Raw genomic sequence first — 19,863 nt, 5'->3', positions numbered from 1 at the left:
GCCTTTGGCAAAGAAAAGCTGCACCCACCCACCCTCTAGAGGAAAAAGCCACGCACAGGATCTGCAGGGAGCCCCAGTGACTCCTAAAAGCTCACGCTCCCAGGCTGAGATGTCCACAAGAAAAGGGCACTAGATCTTCTATCACATGTGCTGCAGAAATTGAGCTGAGAAACTTCCCAGCCTCCCTCTTCTCCCTGCTTCTCGAGAGGTCACATGGAGCTGGGAGCACAGCAGCAGCTACCAGGTCACATCACACACACCACACCTGGGGATCCTTTGTTTGGGTGCTGATCTTGAGACCAAGACAACCCAGAGGCCTCAGCCAGATTTTACAGGAAAGCCAACAGCCCCATCGTGTATCACAGCAAGGAAAAACAGCCAACAGCTGGAAACTGCTCRCAAACTATCAGAGAGAAGCAAAGGTTTTGTCATCGCTCTTAAGAAAACCCCACTAAGATCCCCACTGCCTGAACTGCCCCATGGGCAGCGGGGGAGGAAATAACAAGAACTGCCTGTCTTACATCAATGTGTGGAGAATGAAGCACATCCATGCTGGTCCAGACCCTGAAAGGCAATGCTACAGCCATCACTCACTTGACAAAAGTGAAGGCTGCAGCAGCCTAAGAGCACAGGCACTGCGAGAACACCGATTACAAGGTGGTATTACAATGCTACCAGCACTCAAATCACCATACAACTAGTAATTAGTCACTCCAGAAAGCTTCTGATCCGGCCAAGTAAGAATCTCTATTTTGCTGTTGTGGAAACAAAGGTAAAAAGCCACCCTYCACCCCCCAGCGAGGCTGTGCCAGGCCCTGCACTTGAATGCTGGGACATTCACTCCACTACCTGCATTTATCTTTTCACCACACAGTGCTCTCTGTAGTCACAAATGCTCCACTTCAGTGCACTGCTGAACAACAAGTGACCTTTTCTGATCCTTTATTAAAGATGACTAATGGATACAGCAATAAAGTTTCATTATAATTTGATTTTTCTGTACATGTAAGTCTCACTTGTGGGCTTCAAATTTACCTTGCTTGATCTTTTGCCCAACTGGACTGTTCAGTGAGGACAAGCATAATCACCCTGCAATTTCTGCATAATGGGGAAGAAGCAGGTGGTTTTTTCCTACTGAAAAAAGTTTTCAGGTCTGTAAACGGGCTTGTGGCAAAGAACAACATCTGAAAACAATTGCAGCCACAGGGCTGACCTGCCCATGTCCCTGGTCATCCAAMAGGGCAGGAGCTCAGGGTGCTGTGGGCCCCACCCACAGCAGGGAGCAGCAGGGAAGAGGCCACAACAAGTCTCACCACAAGCTCCCTCCTGGCCAAAACACTCAAAGCTACTGAAACTTGGCCCAATGCCCTCAAGTCTCTGCCTCCTTTTCTGCTGTAGCTTATCTATTCCTATTCTATTCTCTGCTGAGGCTAAAAGCCAACTGTGATTACTTAAATAYTAGCTCAAGCATATGTCATTCTTTCTGAAAGAAGCAGATATAAAAATGAAACTGCTTTTGATAGGTCAGTGCATCAACTCAGACACATCACAGCAGTTCAGAGCTAGAGAGCTTATCTGCTCCTGGCTCTACCCTAAATCCTGCSACTGCCCTGTGTGCAGCTTCTGCTCTGTGATAAACTGGGACTGSTGCTGATGCTCATAACCATCATGGGGCTGTCCTGGTTGAGAGAAAGGTCAGATGACTCCTCATCCACCTCCTTAGCAGGGAGAGATCCAATGGCCAAGGCAGCCAAGGGTCCTCAATGGCAATGTCTGAGTGGCACTCGGTACAGCAGCTGCTGTGCCAGGTCAGTGCCAGCACAGATGCAGACAAATCCTCCTACTTCATTCATCACACACTTCAGGCATGTGGCTGGAAGCAGCTCCTGTTATTACCACACTCAGAGACCTTCCATTTCCTCACACAGCACTCACAGAAATCCAGCACGATGAAATGACTGTTCTGCTTGTCCCTGATAAACTGTCCTTTAAATGAATTCTCTGTAAAAAAAAATCCACAAATGAACCTGCCTTTTCTCAACCAGCTGCTTGTTATAACAAGCTTATTTGACAGCTGTGCATTAAGAGCCTCTCTTACAGCTTGTGTACAAGGGCCTGGAGAGTACAATTATGAGTGAGAACACCACAAAGAAAACAACCACAAGGGCTTAAAGCTTATTCCTATGCTGCATTCATCAGGCACTAAACACAATCACAAAAACTCCAAAGCTTCACTGTCAGGCAGCAAAAACATGACCATCCTCAGAGAGAAGGATTGCAGACTGTGGTATCTGGAGTCATCAAACCCACCTTTGCCTATAACAAGGCCACACTTGTCAGCTGGCACCGTGTAGGTGATTTCCTGCATGCCCCCAGGTGTCCCAACACTCCAGTCCCCACGGCCACGACCTCTTCCTCGGGCAACAGCCAAGCTTCCAAAGCCATCTCGTTCCTTAGAAGGAAAAACATATGTATCAGTGTTTGTTTGCTGGCCCCAATGCACACTAAAAACAAAATAAAGCAAGGTAAGTTAAACTGCCTCATAATAAATGGTATTGAATTGAGATATTCCTGGACCTCAGTTTCATATTCCAAGTTTTAAAGTGCTTTAGAGAAATGCCAAGTATTATAGGTTACACTTGCCTTCCTGACTCAGGAAGATATTTATGTTTTTGAATGCATGCCTTTACACCTGCTGAAATAAATCTATAAATAAGCATCAACTACTACAGAACTTTTAGTTTGTGATGGGGGCTCTCTTTAGAGCAAACAATGCATCTTGGCACTGACACACAAAAGTTTTTTCTAAACCCTTTCAAGTGTCATCCTGATGGAATTACTCAGCTGAAATGCACATTTTCTAAAGCTTCCAAAGGAAGCTTTTAAATTGAAAGACACTTAAAGGACACACCTATTTTGGGTAAGCAATGTCTCCAAAAGTAAATGCCATGTCTGTCATGACAGACCTCAAAATTTAACTGAATTACTAAAGTAAATTATAAAAGCAAGCATTCAAACCAGGTATTGGGACAAGAAGACATATCAAGATGGACAAATCACGTACCTTGTCAGACAAATTACGTTCAGGTTTCTGAAATGGCCTAAAGTTTTCAATTCTCATWATACAAAGGGAATATAATTTCACCTTCAAGAGTCTGCCCTAATACTTCACCTATCTTTGCACTTCTTGCTCTTGAGTAACGCAATGTGCTGGTGTGTCTTAGAGCACAGTGACACAACACCTGAGCACTCATCCTCTTCCTATGCCTCCTACCAGACCAGAGGGCTGAAACCTGAAGATAAAGCACCACTGAGCAGTGGCAATGCTCTGAGCATTATGTGAGCAAAGGCTCCAGTCACTGATGCTACTGATGGATTCCATTCCACCAGATCACTATTTCTAAACAACAACAACTAAACAGGGAATAAACATAGAGCTACAATAAGACCTTATAGGCCTGGGAATAGAAGACCTTCCCATACCTCAGTTAGCCCATACCMAATAAATTAAAAACTCCCCCACCATAAACAAACCAAACCCAAACCCAGCAGCTCTGTCCTGGGCAGCAGCATGTGTGGCCCTCGAAGGGAAAATTGAACAGCGCTGCTGTTCAGCAGGTGGCATCCATCCATCCATCCATCCATCCATCCATCCATCCATCCATCCATCCATCCATCCATCCATCCCTCCATCCATCCATCCCTCCATCTGCCTGCATGCAGCCCACATTCCCAAAAAGCACTTCCAGAACCCACCTGTGCTGTGAGGATGAGCTCACTGATGATGTGTGCTGCGTGTTGACACCGATCGGGGAGCCCCATGACCTGTGCYACTCTTTCAGAGCTAATCCCATCATCTGTGGAGAGAGGTGGCAAAGACTAAATTAAAAGCAGAAAACATCCACTGGCCAACAAAAGCTTCCTTCCAGCACCACCACTGCTGGCAGCTTTTTCACACCACAGAACTACCCCAGGAGCTACCGCTTCCCTCCACATTCAGCCCCTCTTCCCTAGACTGAAAGAAGACAAAACCCAGCCCACACTGCAGAGGGAATAACACTCAAAAGAAAACACTTTCAAATGTCAAAAAGCCATGAAAGAGACTCATATAATTTTAAGAGGACAAAGGCAGCTTTGACAGGTGATCAGACAGCCAAGGACCCAGAGAAAGTTACTCAGAATTAATCAACTCCTGATCCCCAAAGGCTTTAATGTTCTGAAGAAGAATTCTTTCACAGGAAATARAATTTTTGTTATTGTTATTTATCTGTATAATTACCACTCAAGACATGACTGTTGTGACATCTAATGTTTGCAAATGAGCTGTATATAATCTTACTCTCTGAAAACCAGGAAGTGCATGAGGAGGCAGCACATCATATTTAAATGGGTTTCAGAAAGAGACACAATGCACCYGTGAATAAGGAAAGCCTGGCTGCTGGAACCCAAAAGTGGAACACAGGTCAGAAAGTAACGGCTCTCCATCCTCACACAAACCTGGTTTAAATTGAATCCTAACTCCAGCATCATTCTGAATCTTTTTGATCATTTCTCCATTTCTTCCTATCACAATTCCAACAGCAAACCTGGGCACAGAGACCTGATGGGAAAGGCAAAGGAGTATGAAAGCTCAGAGAACTAGACTGAATGACTCTGATTTTACAAGGAGATGCTCTTAACTTTGAGGACAGGCCATGTTAGGCAGCTCCAGGCTACAGAACTGTATCACTTGAGAAAAAACAAACACGTGGCCASAGATTCCTTCCCCACTAAATGAACTCTGCACTATAAGAATGCAGCTCAAAAAAGACAATTAGACATTGCCATTTCGGAGTCCACGAGAACTCCTCCTCTTTGCAGAGCCAGACTCAATTCTTCTGGCAAAAGAACACAATGCATTTAAAAATAAGCTTACAGGTTACATGTGCAATTGGATGAGTCCCCCCACTACCCATCCCACAGGGAGGTTAGCAGAGCACTGTGAAGGAAACGTACCTCTATGCTGCCTCCTCCCATTCTAGCACTGAAATCACTGCGTACGCCTCGGAAGTCTGCCTGATCTTTCTCTCGGATGATCTCCAGTACCATTTCCCTCGCTTGCTACATGGGGAAAGAAGTTACAGTTAGCTTCAAATTATTCTGCTTGCCCTCCTGGTGTTAGGGTCTCAACAGTGGGTAATGRTTGGCTTCAGGCAGAGTGATCTCCATCTGCTGAACGGGAACAGTGCTCTGATTTAGGGTTTCTTTTACCACAGTCTGTTCTTGACAGCATCTTCCATGTCTGACAAAACCTGCCAGGTGCACAAGGTGGCCGTTTCTTGGGTGCAATGTTTTCCTCCAGTCTTTCAAAGAGACCCTTCAGCTTTTAAAATATCTTTTTGTTTTAAGTGAAGGCCCTTTCTTACTCGATAGAACTACAATCAATATAAGGTAGAAGCTGTAGATCATATAGAGATCATGTCCACTGAGAGCTACAGAGCACATACTGAGGGCACAGGTGGGCAGCACTGAGCTTACTGACTCTGAGAAATTAAGCCCAAGTCTGCAGCAATCCAGCAAGATATTTTCTGAGACAAATGAATATTTTTCCTACCTAATGGCAGCACTCAAGGCTATTCACAAGCCTGCATGTAGCCCAGCTAGTGAARGTGCACCCTGGAAATTAGCCAACAGTAGTCACCATTTGGAAAAAAAAAAAAAGCCTGCATGTCAAACCCAAGCATTTGTTTCTCTCCACTACCAATCAAGCTTTTGGCATCTTGGCTCTATTTCCAAGCTTGAGGGACAGTGGTGTACCTCTCTCCTTTTACTTCCACATATTTTCCATGTCCCAAGATATTTTTAACAGACAGGAACAATTCAAAGACATTTTAGAGATGCCAAGACAGAAATAAGGGTGATGGAGAGACTTCATAGGGATTTGAGGGAATTAGTAAACACTGTTGCAGCATCCACAGAATCCCACCAACCCAAGGATTCATCACACTTCTTAAACACTTCCTAAGCTTTAACCACCTCAAAGATCTTCCAGCCTGTGTAGTCTCCACGTTTCCTCAAATGGAAGATGTGACAACAGCAGATCTTGCAAGGCAGGAGCCACCTGGGAAGTGGCAGCACTGAGTGTATGATTGGGTTAAAAGCAGTCAGACTGTCACTGAACTCCTTTTACACAGCTATACATCCACACTAAGAATTCGTGGGAAAAAAAAATAAACTCTAAAACTTGCCATAAGAGCTTTGAAAAACACACTGCAAACACACTGTCCCTGAGCAACATCGACTGTTGCAGCATTTTATGATTAGGGAGATCCTATRAAACAGAACTACTTTTATTGGAGACAGGAATGCTAAGCTAGATTTAAGTACTTAGCAAGGTATGAAAGGCACTTGCTGAGAACATGGCATGGCTGAACTTTAATGCTCTAATTCAGGCATTCCCATCATGATGAAATCCCCCAGGCTCCAGCTGATGGGGGGGTTTTCTCCCAGGTACACCCACATTTTTCTCTTTGAACCGCAGGTACATCCACATCTGCAGAACCCTGACACAAGGAGACTGAGGTACCAGTATTAAGCAAACCCCTTGGTTTCAGGAGTTGTTGTGGGATTGTTTTTTAATTACCTGCGTCGATTGGCTGTCTGAGGTAGTTTTGTGAAAGGCTCTTTCTCTCTAATGTGTGATTCAGTCACTAAGATCCCATTTGCTCAAGTGACACAGAGCTCTCATTTTTTACCACACAGACTAATCACAAAGCATCACAAAGCCACTTTCTCCAAACTCTCCTCCTCATCTCTACTCCTACCCATGTGCAGTATTTATGTGGAGTGACAGCTCCTACATTATGCTGTAAAAMAAACTACTCTGGTGTTTTAACTTGCTCTATTCAACCTTACAGAACAAACAAAACCAGCAAGGATTATTACATTTATAGTTGGATTCGACTCCATTAGATGCTCACAAATACATTTAAGTTTTAATTTCTCCTCGGTTCYCTTGGGCAACCACTTTGTTTTTGTTACATACCTGTACTTTAAATGCATCTCCACTAATACGGAGAGGTTTGTCTGCTCCAGTAGGCAAAGGACCATCTTGGATCATAATCATTTTCACACCTGTTCGCTCCTGAAGAAAAAGCACAGAGCAGTTTTCTAAGCAGAGTCCCYAAAAGAAGGGGCTAGATTTTGGTTAATCATTATGAAGGTCAAACCAGCACCATTAGAGAATGCACAAATCCAGGAACAATCCTAGAGTGTAAAGGACTGCCAGAAATTGTCCTGCTCCTGAGGTTCTCAAATAGCTGAAATCCTTGCAAGAAGAATCCCCTCCACCTTCACAACTGACTTTCCAGTCCATTCCAAAATCTGTAGCTGTCAGCATAGCAACAGTTATGAAGTGACCAGACTCCAAACTGTATGACACAGGTTGGATCAGGGCACTCAAAACCCCTCCATTTTTTACCTAGATGCTTTGCTAAAACCCTCTCTTCTGTAAAAAACTTGTACCAGATGGAGGAATAAAGAACATTCAGGAACACAGTTTATACATAACACAACACTTAATTAGAAAGGGGTGGGATGAGAAAAAAAAAGATGACACACGGCAGCTTTACCACAGATCAGCAACAAAAGAGAAGCAGAGCACTCTACAACAGCATGGCTGGCATTAAAATACTGCAGAGCAGAGAGAGATGACCCTTTCCTTGGCTACARGGATCCCCTCCTAAACAGCACACACCAAGTGTTATCTACAGCACATGGGTTTCTGTCACAGCTCTGGGAAAACTCCACCACTTGTGTTGCTGGGACCACGCTGATTTTGTAACACAAGACTGGATTTGAGTCCAATCTCTGAAGGCAGAAGAGTAATCCCTGCTGGAGAAGGTTAGAGCACTCAARGCTCTCCATTTCAGCCTGTTCCAGTGGATCTAGAGAAGCTGCAGTAGGGAAGAGAGCCCTAAAGGAAATGCATCTTGCGCACCTGCAACTGTTTTATTGTTTCACCTCCTTTGCCGATGACTAGACCCACTTTGGATGCCGGGATCAAAATCTCCTGAATGGTACTGTTGCCATCAACATCGTTGTGAAAACCAGGTCCGTTCCGACAGCGATCTACAATCTGCCCCAGTAGCCGTTTTGCTTGTCTTTGGAAAAGAATCAGGGGAAACAACCATTAGACAACATTGCTCCACGTGACCAAGAGACMAGGAACCATCGGAATGGAAAGCGATCGGGGAGAGGAGAAGTGGAAAGATGGAGGAAACCATAGTCAGCACAATGTTTGCCTTTTTTTTWAACTCTTTGATATCTATTTTCCCCTATCATGATTACTTATAAACAGTTTGATATCTGAAAGGGGAAGAGAGAAGGAAGAGCAGCAGCATGCTCTGACCTCTTAGGAACTTAAGGGCAACAGCTGAACTGCAGCATTTGGGGTGCTTACTTTGAATGAAGATGCTCTAGGTTTTAACTGTTCTAACACAAATGCAATCATAAAACTCAAGCTCTGCTCTCCTTCTTGGTCAAGACAAAAAAACCACACTGCTCTGATACTAACACAGCCCATGGATTAACCATTCTCTGATCAGCCACAGGCAACTGCTTTGCTCTTCTCTACCTGCTCTTACCAGCAGCACCAGAATACTGTCCTAACACAGCCTCTGCTCCAAGCAGTAGGTGCTGAAGCTACACCACGAAGCGAGGCAGGGATACTGCAGCAGCCACCAGTGAAAGACTGGGTTCTTCTACTCCTGGTGAGAAGAGACACACAAAGAAGCATTTGGGAGATTAAAGATCCCTTCTCTAAAACCTTTAGCATGTCAGRGGTAACTGACAGGGTTTCCCTTTGTCTTGAAGACTCCTACACCAGYATATCCCATTCCTGCCCTTGTCCCACAGCCCTTCTGAAAGCAGAAATTAACTGTTCAGCCCAATGCAGCATCTTCCCCTCTCTGCACTTCACACCAAGCCATACCAGGCACCCTAAGGATGGCTGACTTCTCTCTGGAGTTTTGAAGAACCTGCACAAAGTCATCCCTTCAWGCAGACATTGCCCCAAGGCAGCTCAAGGGGTGCTGCTCTGAGGCTGCACAGAGCAGAGCACTGCTTGCCCTTGACTTTCTCACAACGAAAGGGAAAAGGTGGAATTTCTGGAAGCCTGCTTCAAGTACTCTGGAAAAGTCTTAACAGATTTTATTCATCTACCTTCACATTTTGTGCCCAGGTCTTTTAGTAACAATATAGAGACCACAACARTTAATACACAACATATTTCAGATGAGAAGGGGTCACTTGGAAATTAACCTTACTACTTTGTCTCTGGATATAACTAATGAAAACATTCCTCACAAAACCCTGCTCAAAGWAGTCTGACATCTAAAATTATTTCCTTACTTCATTGTCTTTTCCTACAAGTAGCCTGAAAAAACCAGTTCAAACAACCAACTTGACAAGAATTTTACCCCAGAAGTAAATTAAATTTTACTTAATTCCATGTCCACGTTCTGTTTCACAAATTGAATAGCCTGACTTTTTAAATTTACTCAAATTTTATTTAAAGAGACATGAGTACACTTAACTGTTTATTTCAGAACCATGAAGTCTTAACTTCACCACTCCCCCATTTTCCCCCAACTGCACCTCATGAGGCTTCCCAGCTTTTTAATATTTTGCTTTTGTTCTGAAATATCCTTTGCTATAGGGGAAAAACCACTTCAATATCAACAAGAATACACTGCCTGCCCTATAATGTGAGTTTGCCAATTATATTTATTCTGGCTCACTGCTTGCAGTATTRTGGTAGAATAAGGAGATTTAAGTACCCTTAGATCTCTTTAGGAATGGAAGAATGATGAGTGTCTTCTCTTTAGAGAGACAGTCTTTRCACCCATGTATTTTCAAACGCAACTCAAAGATTTCCAGATGGATTTTAAAAAACCCACCTACCCAAAGGCTGGGGAGAGAAAGAGCAGCTCCATATGTTAAGTGTGTTCCTGTAAGCCTGAGGATCCTGGATCCAGTTCCAGCAGGAGGTCCTCAACTGGTTTGTGAGAGTCTCAAACTCAGCTCCTGGGAAGGGGGAGGGAGGAAACACTGTCCCTAAAGTTTCTATAGGTCTAAAGATAGAAATYCCTGCTGGCTGGCCACGTGTCTCTACCATGCAAGGAGCAGAATCAAGGCTTGGGTTCGGTCCTTTGCTTCTTGTTGGCAGCAATGCAGAGACAAGCACCCAGTGGGCCTCATGCTGCTCTGCAACAACACCAACACCTCCAGGGTATCCTGGAGTGGCACCCACAGGCTTTAGAGGCTTCATGCAGCCCTTCTTCAGCTGGAAGGATGCTCATCTCAGTGGGAGTAGGGAAGCGAAGGGGAGAAGAGAAGTGCCCTTCAACAGCTTAGCTCAGTATCCTGGGAAGCTGCAGTTACAGAACTGCATCCTAGGTGCCCTAAGAGCAACCTCACCCTGCGGAGGGGAATTCCAAGGAAATTTCTGCAGAGGATTCAAACTGCAAGTGGAAAAAAAGCCTTTGAGGTGCACAGTTTAAAGCATCAGACCAAGAGGTTCTATGCTCCAGAGACCCTCAAGTTTCTCTAGGCCAACATTTGCTGGTGTGGCTAATAACCAAGTAGCACCACTGACAGAGCACAGCATTAGGGAGAAGAGAAAGAAGGAAAAAGGAGACAAATYAAATCAGAACTCACTCAATGCTCTCTGGTGTCCCAGTGAGTACACAGGGCCTCTCGGGCATCCCACCACTGTCTGCAAAGGAAACAAGAAGAAAACTTGTGATATATGGAATTAAAAATGTGGCAGCTGTTTCAGTGACCATGAAGCACCAATGGAAGCACCACCCACCTGCACACACAGCACGCTAAAGAATTCAAAGACATCCAGGAWCAACATATTTTAAATGATTTACTGGATGCCTGCATTCTTTTAAAGCCTTCCCCATCAATTAAAGGGAGAGGTAAAAACTCAGATGACACTGATCAACAGCTCCCTGTAGAGCACTGCAGCACAGTCTTCCCCAAAGCAAACTGGCACCAAATGATCCCATTTGGATGAATGGTCTCATTTTTATGATGCAAAGCAAGCTGTATGGARAGCTGCTGCCAACCCTCCTGACATGTCTTCTGCCAGGAGCTGGAGCTGACCAGACCAGTCAGAGACAAACCAYAGAGCTGAGCAAAGTGACAAAACTSGACAGCTTCACCTCTAAGCYCAACATGGATTGTCCATTTGCRCTGCAGCCATCTGTCAGTTAAAGCCTCTTCCCTCATTGTTCCATTCCCCAAACCACCTGACAAACCTGTTTGCTACCCTGGTTGGGAGGTGSCTATCCCATGCCTGTCTGTATCCATGTTAATGGTGGTAACACACCGGGAGCATGGGAAGTGCCTGAGCTAAAGGACATAACATCCTTTGGCATTAAAACCTGTTCACCCACCACACAAAGAAAAGAGGCTCTTACCTGGAGCAATTTGAATTTTGCAGCCAGACTCTAACTGAATCCGTGAGATCTGCTCTCCTCCCCTGCCGATTACTGAAATGAATTCAACAAGCATCAGAACAAACTGTTTTTCCTGGAAACTGCAGAACACCTTCCCCTTTTTACTCCGCTGCAGCTGTCTATAAAGGAACAGTTTGACTCCAGGATTGCAGAAGAGGCATCTGCAGCATGACCAAATTTATCATAGCAGAAAAACATTAAAATACTGCTGCAAGTTATTCTTTTTGCTYGGAAAAACAAACCAAAAAAGCCTGTCTTGCACTGAAATGGAAAGAAATAAGTACAAAAGAAAAAAGGCACTGTTCTGGATGATGATAAGAGAGCAATTTAAGTACATCTTATTCAGCCTCAACCAATAAGCCAGTTATTTGGGGTACTAAAATGGCAAAGACTTGTTTCTTTTTAATTCCTATTTTACTGCCATTTTTGAATGGACATGCTATTTGGCTGTCTGCACTCAGACAGAACCACATCCTGAAATGCTCTATCARCCTCATGTGAACACAAATATCCATCTCCCTTAACTCTCTGAGCTGACACCTCACTGCTTCACAAGACACCCAGAGCACAGATTGCACCAATCACYTTCCCAGACTGCAAAAGCAGCAAATTTGTCAAGTCAAACAGGTATTCCTGGCTCAGGATGCTCCCAAAGAAGAATCTCAGCTGTGAGGATGCATCCCCCATACCTGTGTAGCCCTGAACCAGGGCTAGATTTAACCCAGAGATGATGCCTGCAAGCTCCCCTCTCTCAGAGCCAAACATCCCTCCACGTGTGGCACCAGGGCTGGCAAATGAAGAGGTCTGGCAGGAGAGGAGGGAGCCTTTCCTTTGCAGGAATTTCAGTTACAGTCTTGCARTGTCTTTAGAGCTGGGACAAAACTTGGCGCACTATGGGGTAATTACCACGGCCTGTTATTTTCCTCTTTACTCTCCATATATCAAATTGGAAGGGATACACAGAGACCCAGCAGTGGGAGAGTCTATGCAATCACTGCAGTAACACATCAGCAGGAGGTGCCATTGAAAGCAAGAGTAATGATCATTAAGAGGAAGAGAGAAATTAGGATCAAGCTTGAAAGAGAACAGTATCAGGAATGCAAATCTAGGAAAAAACTCTCATCTGGTTGTGTTTCCCTGCAGCAAATGTAGGAGAAATTTAAAATTCTGTTTAGCCTGCCTTTAGTCAACTCATATTTTAACATTTAAATGTTGTTTTCTTTCCTCAACTCTCACAGTTTTGCATACTCAGAGTAAAATGTTGCAATGAAGGGAAATAAATTCACTTTTAACTTGTTTATGTACTGTGCTAATAGGAACTTAAAAGAGAAAATCGCTAAAATGCCCAGTGACTTGTACCAAACATTCTTATTATTGGGATACTAAGCTTTTCCATGAAGTTTGCATCCAGATTTTAAAGACAGATCCTTTGGTCCCCATGAAAACAGCATTAAACAAACAAGGCTTATCCAAGGCTAATAAGCACAAAAACTTGTGTCAGAATCAACAGCATTCCTGCACAGGAAGCACATCAAGAAGCATCAAAAGCATCCAARGTACTTACTAAATCCAACCATTTTATCAGGCACTTTGAACTCTTCTGTTATTACAGCCCTAAAGAAAAAAAAAAGGAAGAAAAACCCATCAAACAGTCATTACAAAGAACAATTTGGAAGAAACTACACCTCTGCCATGAAGCCTGAGCTCAACACAGGGATTCTGAACACACAATTAAGAGCACATCACTGTTAAAATCATTTTTTTTGGCAGGGACCTCTCATGGTCACACACTTTCTTCAGCGCTGGATCCATTTCCAATCTATCTCTGCTATCTTGAATGAAGCTGATGGAAGAACCTTCTTTTGTCATTGTTGCTCCAGACAGATATAACAAAAAAAAAAAACCCCAAGTTTCCTCAACACTGAGCCTGGACCTTCCAAGCAGCAGTGAGAGAAGCAACCCCATGCTTGTGGATATGCTCTCCCCAGGAGACACCAAGCAAAGTCAGTCCTGCTCTGATATTCACAGCTTTGGTGTTTTGGGAGCCTTTTTTTTTTTTGCTTGCTTACCCTCATCATTCTTTTCCCAGGAATGAATAAAAACTGTCTTCAATTATCCTCTGAATTATTTATCTCAAGACTTCCATACCTATCACTCTTTGGACATTTGCAATGTGTCTGCCTCAAAACAGAGCACTCAAAGCAGTTTCCTAAAACCTGACCATAGTCAAGTAGAATGGAATTAACTTGGATTAGTTTTTTGTTTAGCTGTTTCCATCTTGTAGAAAACACAACACAATGAATATACAATTTGTAAATATGCATTAGATACAATTTGTTCAGTAGTCTTTAAAGCAATAAAACACCTGCACAGTAGTTCAAGGCACATTTTGTGGTGAGGCACATTAAAATCTTGCCATTTTTTGCTTTAGATAAGCTAGGGAAGGCATAAAATACACACTACATTGATTAGCTAAATTGTAGATAAAGTATTAACACAGCCTCCCCCTTTCTAGGCTGCTCTAGTTTGACATTAGCTTTAACTTAATCATTAAAAATTTAAGGTTCTACAGTCTTTCTGCACGTTGTTTGTCCCTTCTGCTGAGGCCCCAAACAGCTGGTTAGGATGGAAATACACTGCTATTCACCTTCAGGCTAATCCAGCTTTAGAAATACTCTCCCCTTCAAAACAAGACTGACAACTCCTCAAGATCAAGATCTGAGAAAAACTGAGAATTTTACATTTTTATTGGATGCTGAGACATGCTGGATGACAACTCATACTTGTTTCAGTCTTCCCAAACCATCTATGACAAAAATGTCACCCCAGGTGATAACAAAACTAAATAATAACAACAACAGTGACATGTGTCTGTTTGATACTTCCACATTTTGCCAAATGCCAGACTTTTTTTCACTTTTTCTTTCTTACCCTCTGTCAGGCAAGGGAATTATTTTTTTGGTCCTGCAGATTTGCAGGGACCAAATCCAAGTTTCACATCAACTCCTTTTTTCATCGGAACAAACAAGCCAGGCTGGAGAAAACCCAAGCTGACAGTTTTTCCACATTCTCAACCTCTGACTTCCTAACACTACTACAGATGGTGGATCAATAAACAATTAGAATTGATCAATAAATAATAAAACATAACCCACTGCTTACCTTTGATGTACCAGGGCCCCTAACTGGTTACCTACTGTGGCAGAGAGAGAAAAAAGGGAAAAAAATCAAAGCATTAGCACGGATAAACTAACTTCATCCCTATAGAAAAAGAGTTCTTACCGTTTCATCAAAAAAGAAAGAAAAGCAAAACAGTAATTTAGGTTCAGTGGCTGAAATGAATGCGTTATGTGGTACAAAACAGGAGGGGATTTCTTGATCAACACACACCATAGCCCAGTGTCCAGCTGAACACAGGATAGGGAATTGATCTGTGTCTCCYCATGCTGAGAGTCATGGGAGAAAATCCTGCCTGCCCAAATCCAAATCCCTGCAACTAACCTCCCCCCTTCCCAAATTAAACCCAAAGTAGTAAAAAAAGGGAAAAAGCAGGGAGGGAGGAGGAGGGAGAGAAATTTGAAGGAGACCAGTGTGTATTAAAAAACAAGAATAAAAGCTGAGCAGCCTGAGAGATTCCCTCATTCCGAGAATTAGACACGGCTGGCACATACTTCTCTCTGAGTCTCTGATCTGTGCTCCATGGAGCCCACTTACACGGAGACCTGTTAAAGGAATAGGGCTGTTAAGTAACCTCGTGGCACCCAAACAGTGTTTCAACCCAACAAAACACATATYCCTGAACACATTCCAGGCATTTCTGCCGTGTTAGCTGGTGGTCCATCTATGATTAGCAGTTATCTCCCCACTGACAGCCCTCAGACAGATTTCTCCCCCCAACCCCAACAGATTAGATCTTTCTTCCAAATGTTAATAGGGGAAAATATCATTAGACCAACTCATGCAAAGTGGGAACATGAGCCCTGCTGGGCTTCCTACTGGACTTTGCCTGCAGCAAACCAGCTAAAAACCAGACCATTTGGTGCTAACAACCAGTTGAAAGATTATATTGCATGCCTGGAGGGCACAGGGAACAAAACAAATGAAACTGGCCAACATGTGAGCTGTGATAATAAAGATGCTGTTTCAAACTACCTTGCAGCAAGCTGCACATTCTTTGACCTGAAATAAATTGGCAATCAGCTGGCAGGGATAGAAAGTGGATGCATCCCACACTCTAAATCTGGTAGAAAAATGCATCAAGTTTGTGGCCAAACACTTTACTCAAAGAAAATAGACAAAGAGAGTCAATAGTGTATTTCTGCTGCGTGTCAATACCTCCATAATAGTTCAGGACCAAAATATTGACAGCATATATATTTTATTACTCTCCCCAGCTCAACGATAAGACAACTGCTGTGTTATTGACTCCCTTAGATTTGTCTTTGCATATTCTCACTCTGAATATAAAAAGCTCTAATTTGATAACTATGAATATTGCAGTTGAAAAAGGTGGGTGATGTAATGGGGAATATTTGCTCTGGCTGATAAGCTCCTACCACAGAGCTGAGCAAATACGAACAAACTCAGAATTTTGCTCCAAACTGCACTCAGATTATTTTAACTCCACGCAATAGGTCTGGTGGTATTGGTATAGTGTGAGGTTGCCACAGCCAAGGCCAGTCATTATCAAGATGTCAGAAAAAGTGGTTTTAACTCTGCGATGCTGTATTTAAATCTCCACTTCGCATTTCAATTCACCAGAACAGCCCTCTTAGCAATCTGTTCCGCTGCAGCCGCTGCCCACAAATTATRAGACAGATACACATCCTATAATCAACTCCCCAAGTTCACGCAAGCAAGGGAAGAGCCTTCATTTTGTAACACAATCCTACACTTGAAAAAGACAACTTCTGAGGGGAAACCTGTACAAGCAYGGGAAGTTAAATCAGTCAGGGAATTAATGCTTTAGATGTAGGTAACAACATCTCTCCAACCCAACTGGAGTTCTGTCCAAACAGAATAAGCCATTTACCCCCACAGGGAGATATCAGTCTTAATGCATGTTTATTGTACAAATTAGTTCGAAAAAATTATGCCACAATAACTTCCACAGTTCAGATATTTTTTCCAAAAACTAAGATCGAAAGCAAATAGAGAGAACTGGAAATCCTTTACTTCAAGCCAGTTATGATTTCTCTGTTTTGGGAGGGGGAAAAAAAAAAGATGTGGCTCCCAATTCCAACATACTTAAAGGTCCATTCCTTCTCCTGCATGCCCATTTTTCTCYGAAAAACAGGGACTAATAGAGAGGYAGGGCYRGGGCAGCCAYARTATTGAAAGCTGATGCACCATTCCACTGTCTCCCTTCACACCAAGGAGGGGGCTGAACTCTGACAAGCCACATACATATTTCCCCCTTTTACATCTATTCAGTACAATTTAACTGTAACTGCAGTCATTTTACTGCAAATAAGGAAAAATACTGAATAAAATCAGCACAATTTCCTATTAATGGCACCTGCTGGTTGATAACTCTTCATTCTGCTTTACGCTTCACCTTAACTGAATTCGACCTAACAGACACTCAAAACAAATGCGGATTTTTCTTCCACCCCATAAAACAGAGCAGTGCCTCCCACTAAATTAATGTGCATGATGGGAATATACAATCTCTTCAGGAATATCTTCATGGCTAGAATAAAACCAGAGTGACACATCGCCTAAAAATCAGTGGAACAGCACTGCTTTTCATACTTTTGAGGCACAATGGGATCACCYAAATTTTAGAAAGCTACAAAGATAGTTACCCTAATTTTCCATCATTAAATATTGGCTAGGTTTTTAATTAAAYAGTCAAACCCTCATAATTTTTGTGTCCAACTTGCAGTGAAGTCTTTAGAGGTTTTTTTCCCCTCCCTTCAACTGCCTTTTTTTTAAAAAGTGGCCATCTGTAAAGTTACAATTTTGAAGAACAGTGGCATTTTGTGTACTAGACTAAATCTTTTGCCAAGAGATCTGGACTTTTGCCCTGGTCCTACTGCTGCTGCAGATGTGTCAAAGAGCATCAGTATTGACTTTCCTCAGCAGTAAGACAGGGATAAAATTTCCTTCTGCCCACCACTATTTTCATTGAAAACACGTTGAAGTAAAAGAAAAAAGTACTCTATAGCAGGATCATGTTGTGTTTGAGCCCCTTGGTTCTACTACAATCAAGCCTTATTGCACCAAAACAGGTCATCTGCAGATCTGGATGTACCAAAGGAGCTTGGGGAGGAGACAGAGGTGGAGAGAGGGGGGTGTGAGGCTTCCCCAAGGTCTCTCACCTTTGTTTTCCTGGACTCAAAGGATGCCCCAGCCTTCAGCTGCAATGTTGCTGCTTAATCCTATGGATTTCACAGGAGACTCCCTTAAAGCAGCCCAAACAAAGGGTAATGTTCTGCCCATCAGTCTCTCTCCAGCAGACTAGATCCCTGCTCCCTTTGAACAAAAGGAGGCTGCTTCTTTAAAGGTTATTTAGCATTAAACAAACCTATTAATTTATGCTGGTAATTAGAGGGACGTATTAATTAGAATGGAGGCCAGGGGCAGCAGTTGTCCATTGACAGGACCTTGTCTGTCCTCAGCAGCAGCCACAGGCAAGATGCCACCAGGTCTCTCTGCAGTTCAGACTCATCTGTTCCCAGCGCTCACCTTGGCTGAGAAACATTAACCTCTGCAAGTGGCCAAAGAAATGCCAGCTATGGCTTCCCAGGTGCAGCACAGATAAACCTGATCTCTTCCCTGCATTGCAGCTGTTTGCAGGATTAYTTTCAAGTTGTTTCCAGAAAGGGGAAAATAAAGAAGCCAGGGAAAAGAGAAATAATCAGTGTCAAGCTCCATCTAACACCARTGAGCCAGGTTACCAGGCTTGATCCTACTGCTCTTCAGTTCAGATGAGAGTTATGTTAAGGGAARTGCAAAAAGCACTCACACATCCTGGCTTCCAACATTATGACAAAACTGCTTTTCCTGGAAATGCTTTAAAAGCAGCTGAATTTGTTTTGATCAACACACTGACACCTGTCTTGAGACCACTTCCTAAGCTGGCATCAGGCAGCCACAGCAGCAGCTGTTTACAAAAACAGACAGAGAGAATTAGACTGTCCTGACAGACAGACAATTCTGTTGTCACCTTAAATACTTCCTCTGGAGCCATTTTTTTTCAGCAGTATTAAGAACAGCATTAATTTCCCAAGAGCTGCTTGAGGATAAGGAAGCAGTGAGACCTGCACCCAGCTGTGAGCATGCAGTATACAGGGGGAAATTTCCCACCAGATTTGCTTCCAACCTATCCAGAGCAGCAGAATGTATCCAAATCCACGCACTGTAACATTTCCAGAGCCTGTGTAATAACMTAATCACTTCTTGACAACACCATCTCCACACTGAGGTTCAAAGACAAACAAAAAATGGAGAAAAGTGTGGGCATAAGATTCCAACACCCCTCGGTTGCAGCTAACAGAGAATGCAAATATCACTTGTAGCACAAAGAAGTGCTACAAGCCTTATCCCTATCCTGACAATTCCTGTTTCTCTGTTAAATTCCAGCCCTTTAAAAATATTACTTTTGCCATTTTTCTTCTCTCCTAAGACCTCACAGATCAGATTTTTGAGAGGGGAGTTGGACAAAGTTATATACAGACATATATGAACAACCCAAGGGAAAATATAGCATCAGAGCTACTTTAAAATCAGTTACAGACAAGGTCCAGTGCTGTGTACAGTGTGAGCAGAGTAACTGCTGATCCAGGAGTTGGGAAAAGCCAGTCTGGGAGGCTCTCCCAGGAAAAATACCTGCTTCACGGACTTATCTACCACAGCACAAGAAACCAGCAGTCATGCACATTTATAGCCCAAACTGCTACTGTATTGACACGATCTGTGTCAACACAAACAAGGCTCAGCAAGTTCYAGGGCTCGTCAGTACAAGTTTAAGTACAAAGTCTAACCTGTCACKGAGCACTATGACCATTTCACGTGGTATAAGTTCCTAAAACCCATTTTGTCAAGAGGTCAGATGTCCCAGTTCAGCCTGATGAATCAATGAAAGACACAGGCAGGGCAATGCTGTGAATGACTGGTTCCCAGAAGTCTATTTTTATTCTTTYTCACACACAGCCACATCCCTGAGCTATCCAGACACAGCTCAGAGCTGTTCAGCATTCCCCAACACTGCCCAGCCTTTAACAGCCTGTCACCMTCCCCTGCAGAACCAGCACCACCAGCAATGCCAGACCTCTGGTTTCTCARCAAAGTGATGCTCCAGTCCAAGATACAAAGTGTGGGGGCTCACTCAGATAAATCCATCCTTTCCTGA

General features: G+C 43.3%; 1 protein-coding gene across 3 annotated transcripts in view; it reads right to left on the bottom strand.

The window, feature by feature from the left end:
* Nucleotides 1-19,863, bottom strand: part of FUBP3 (far upstream element binding protein 3) — a 38,566-nt gene that overhangs the window by 10,111 nt on the left and 8,592 nt on the right. For 2 of the 3 annotated variants that reach the window (XM_057380058.1, XM_057380060.1), the window contains exons 3-13: nt 15,179-15,229; nt 14,670-14,703; nt 13,072-13,121; nt 11,469-11,540; nt 10,699-10,756; nt 7,979-8,141; nt 7,025-7,123; nt 4,996-5,100; nt 4,498-4,600; nt 3,757-3,857; nt 2,311-2,452 (exon numbers count right to left, since the gene is read on the bottom strand). In XM_057380058.1, the coding sequence (XP_057236041.1) occupies nt 2,311-2,452; nt 3,757-3,857; nt 4,498-4,600; nt 4,996-5,100; nt 7,025-7,123; nt 7,979-8,141; nt 10,699-10,756; nt 11,469-11,540; nt 13,072-13,121; nt 14,670-14,703; nt 15,179-15,229 (978 nt within the window). The remainder of the gene's footprint in view (nt 1-2,310; nt 2,453-3,756; nt 3,858-4,497; nt 4,601-4,995; nt 5,101-7,024; nt 7,124-7,978; nt 8,142-10,698; nt 10,757-11,468; nt 11,541-13,071; nt 13,122-14,669; nt 14,704-15,178; nt 15,230-19,863) is intronic. The other variant, XM_057380059.1, reaches the window with a different exon arrangement.

The sequence above is a fragment of the Malurus melanocephalus genome, unplaced genomic scaffold (assembly GCF_030028575.1).
Source record: "Malurus melanocephalus ecotype Western Australia unplaced genomic scaffold, MMel_1.1 scaffold_435, whole genome shotgun sequence".
Classification (NCBI taxonomy): Eukaryota; Metazoa; Chordata; class Aves; order Passeriformes; family Maluridae; genus Malurus; species Malurus melanocephalus.
This window is presented reverse-complemented; position numbering and strand designations above follow the sequence as displayed.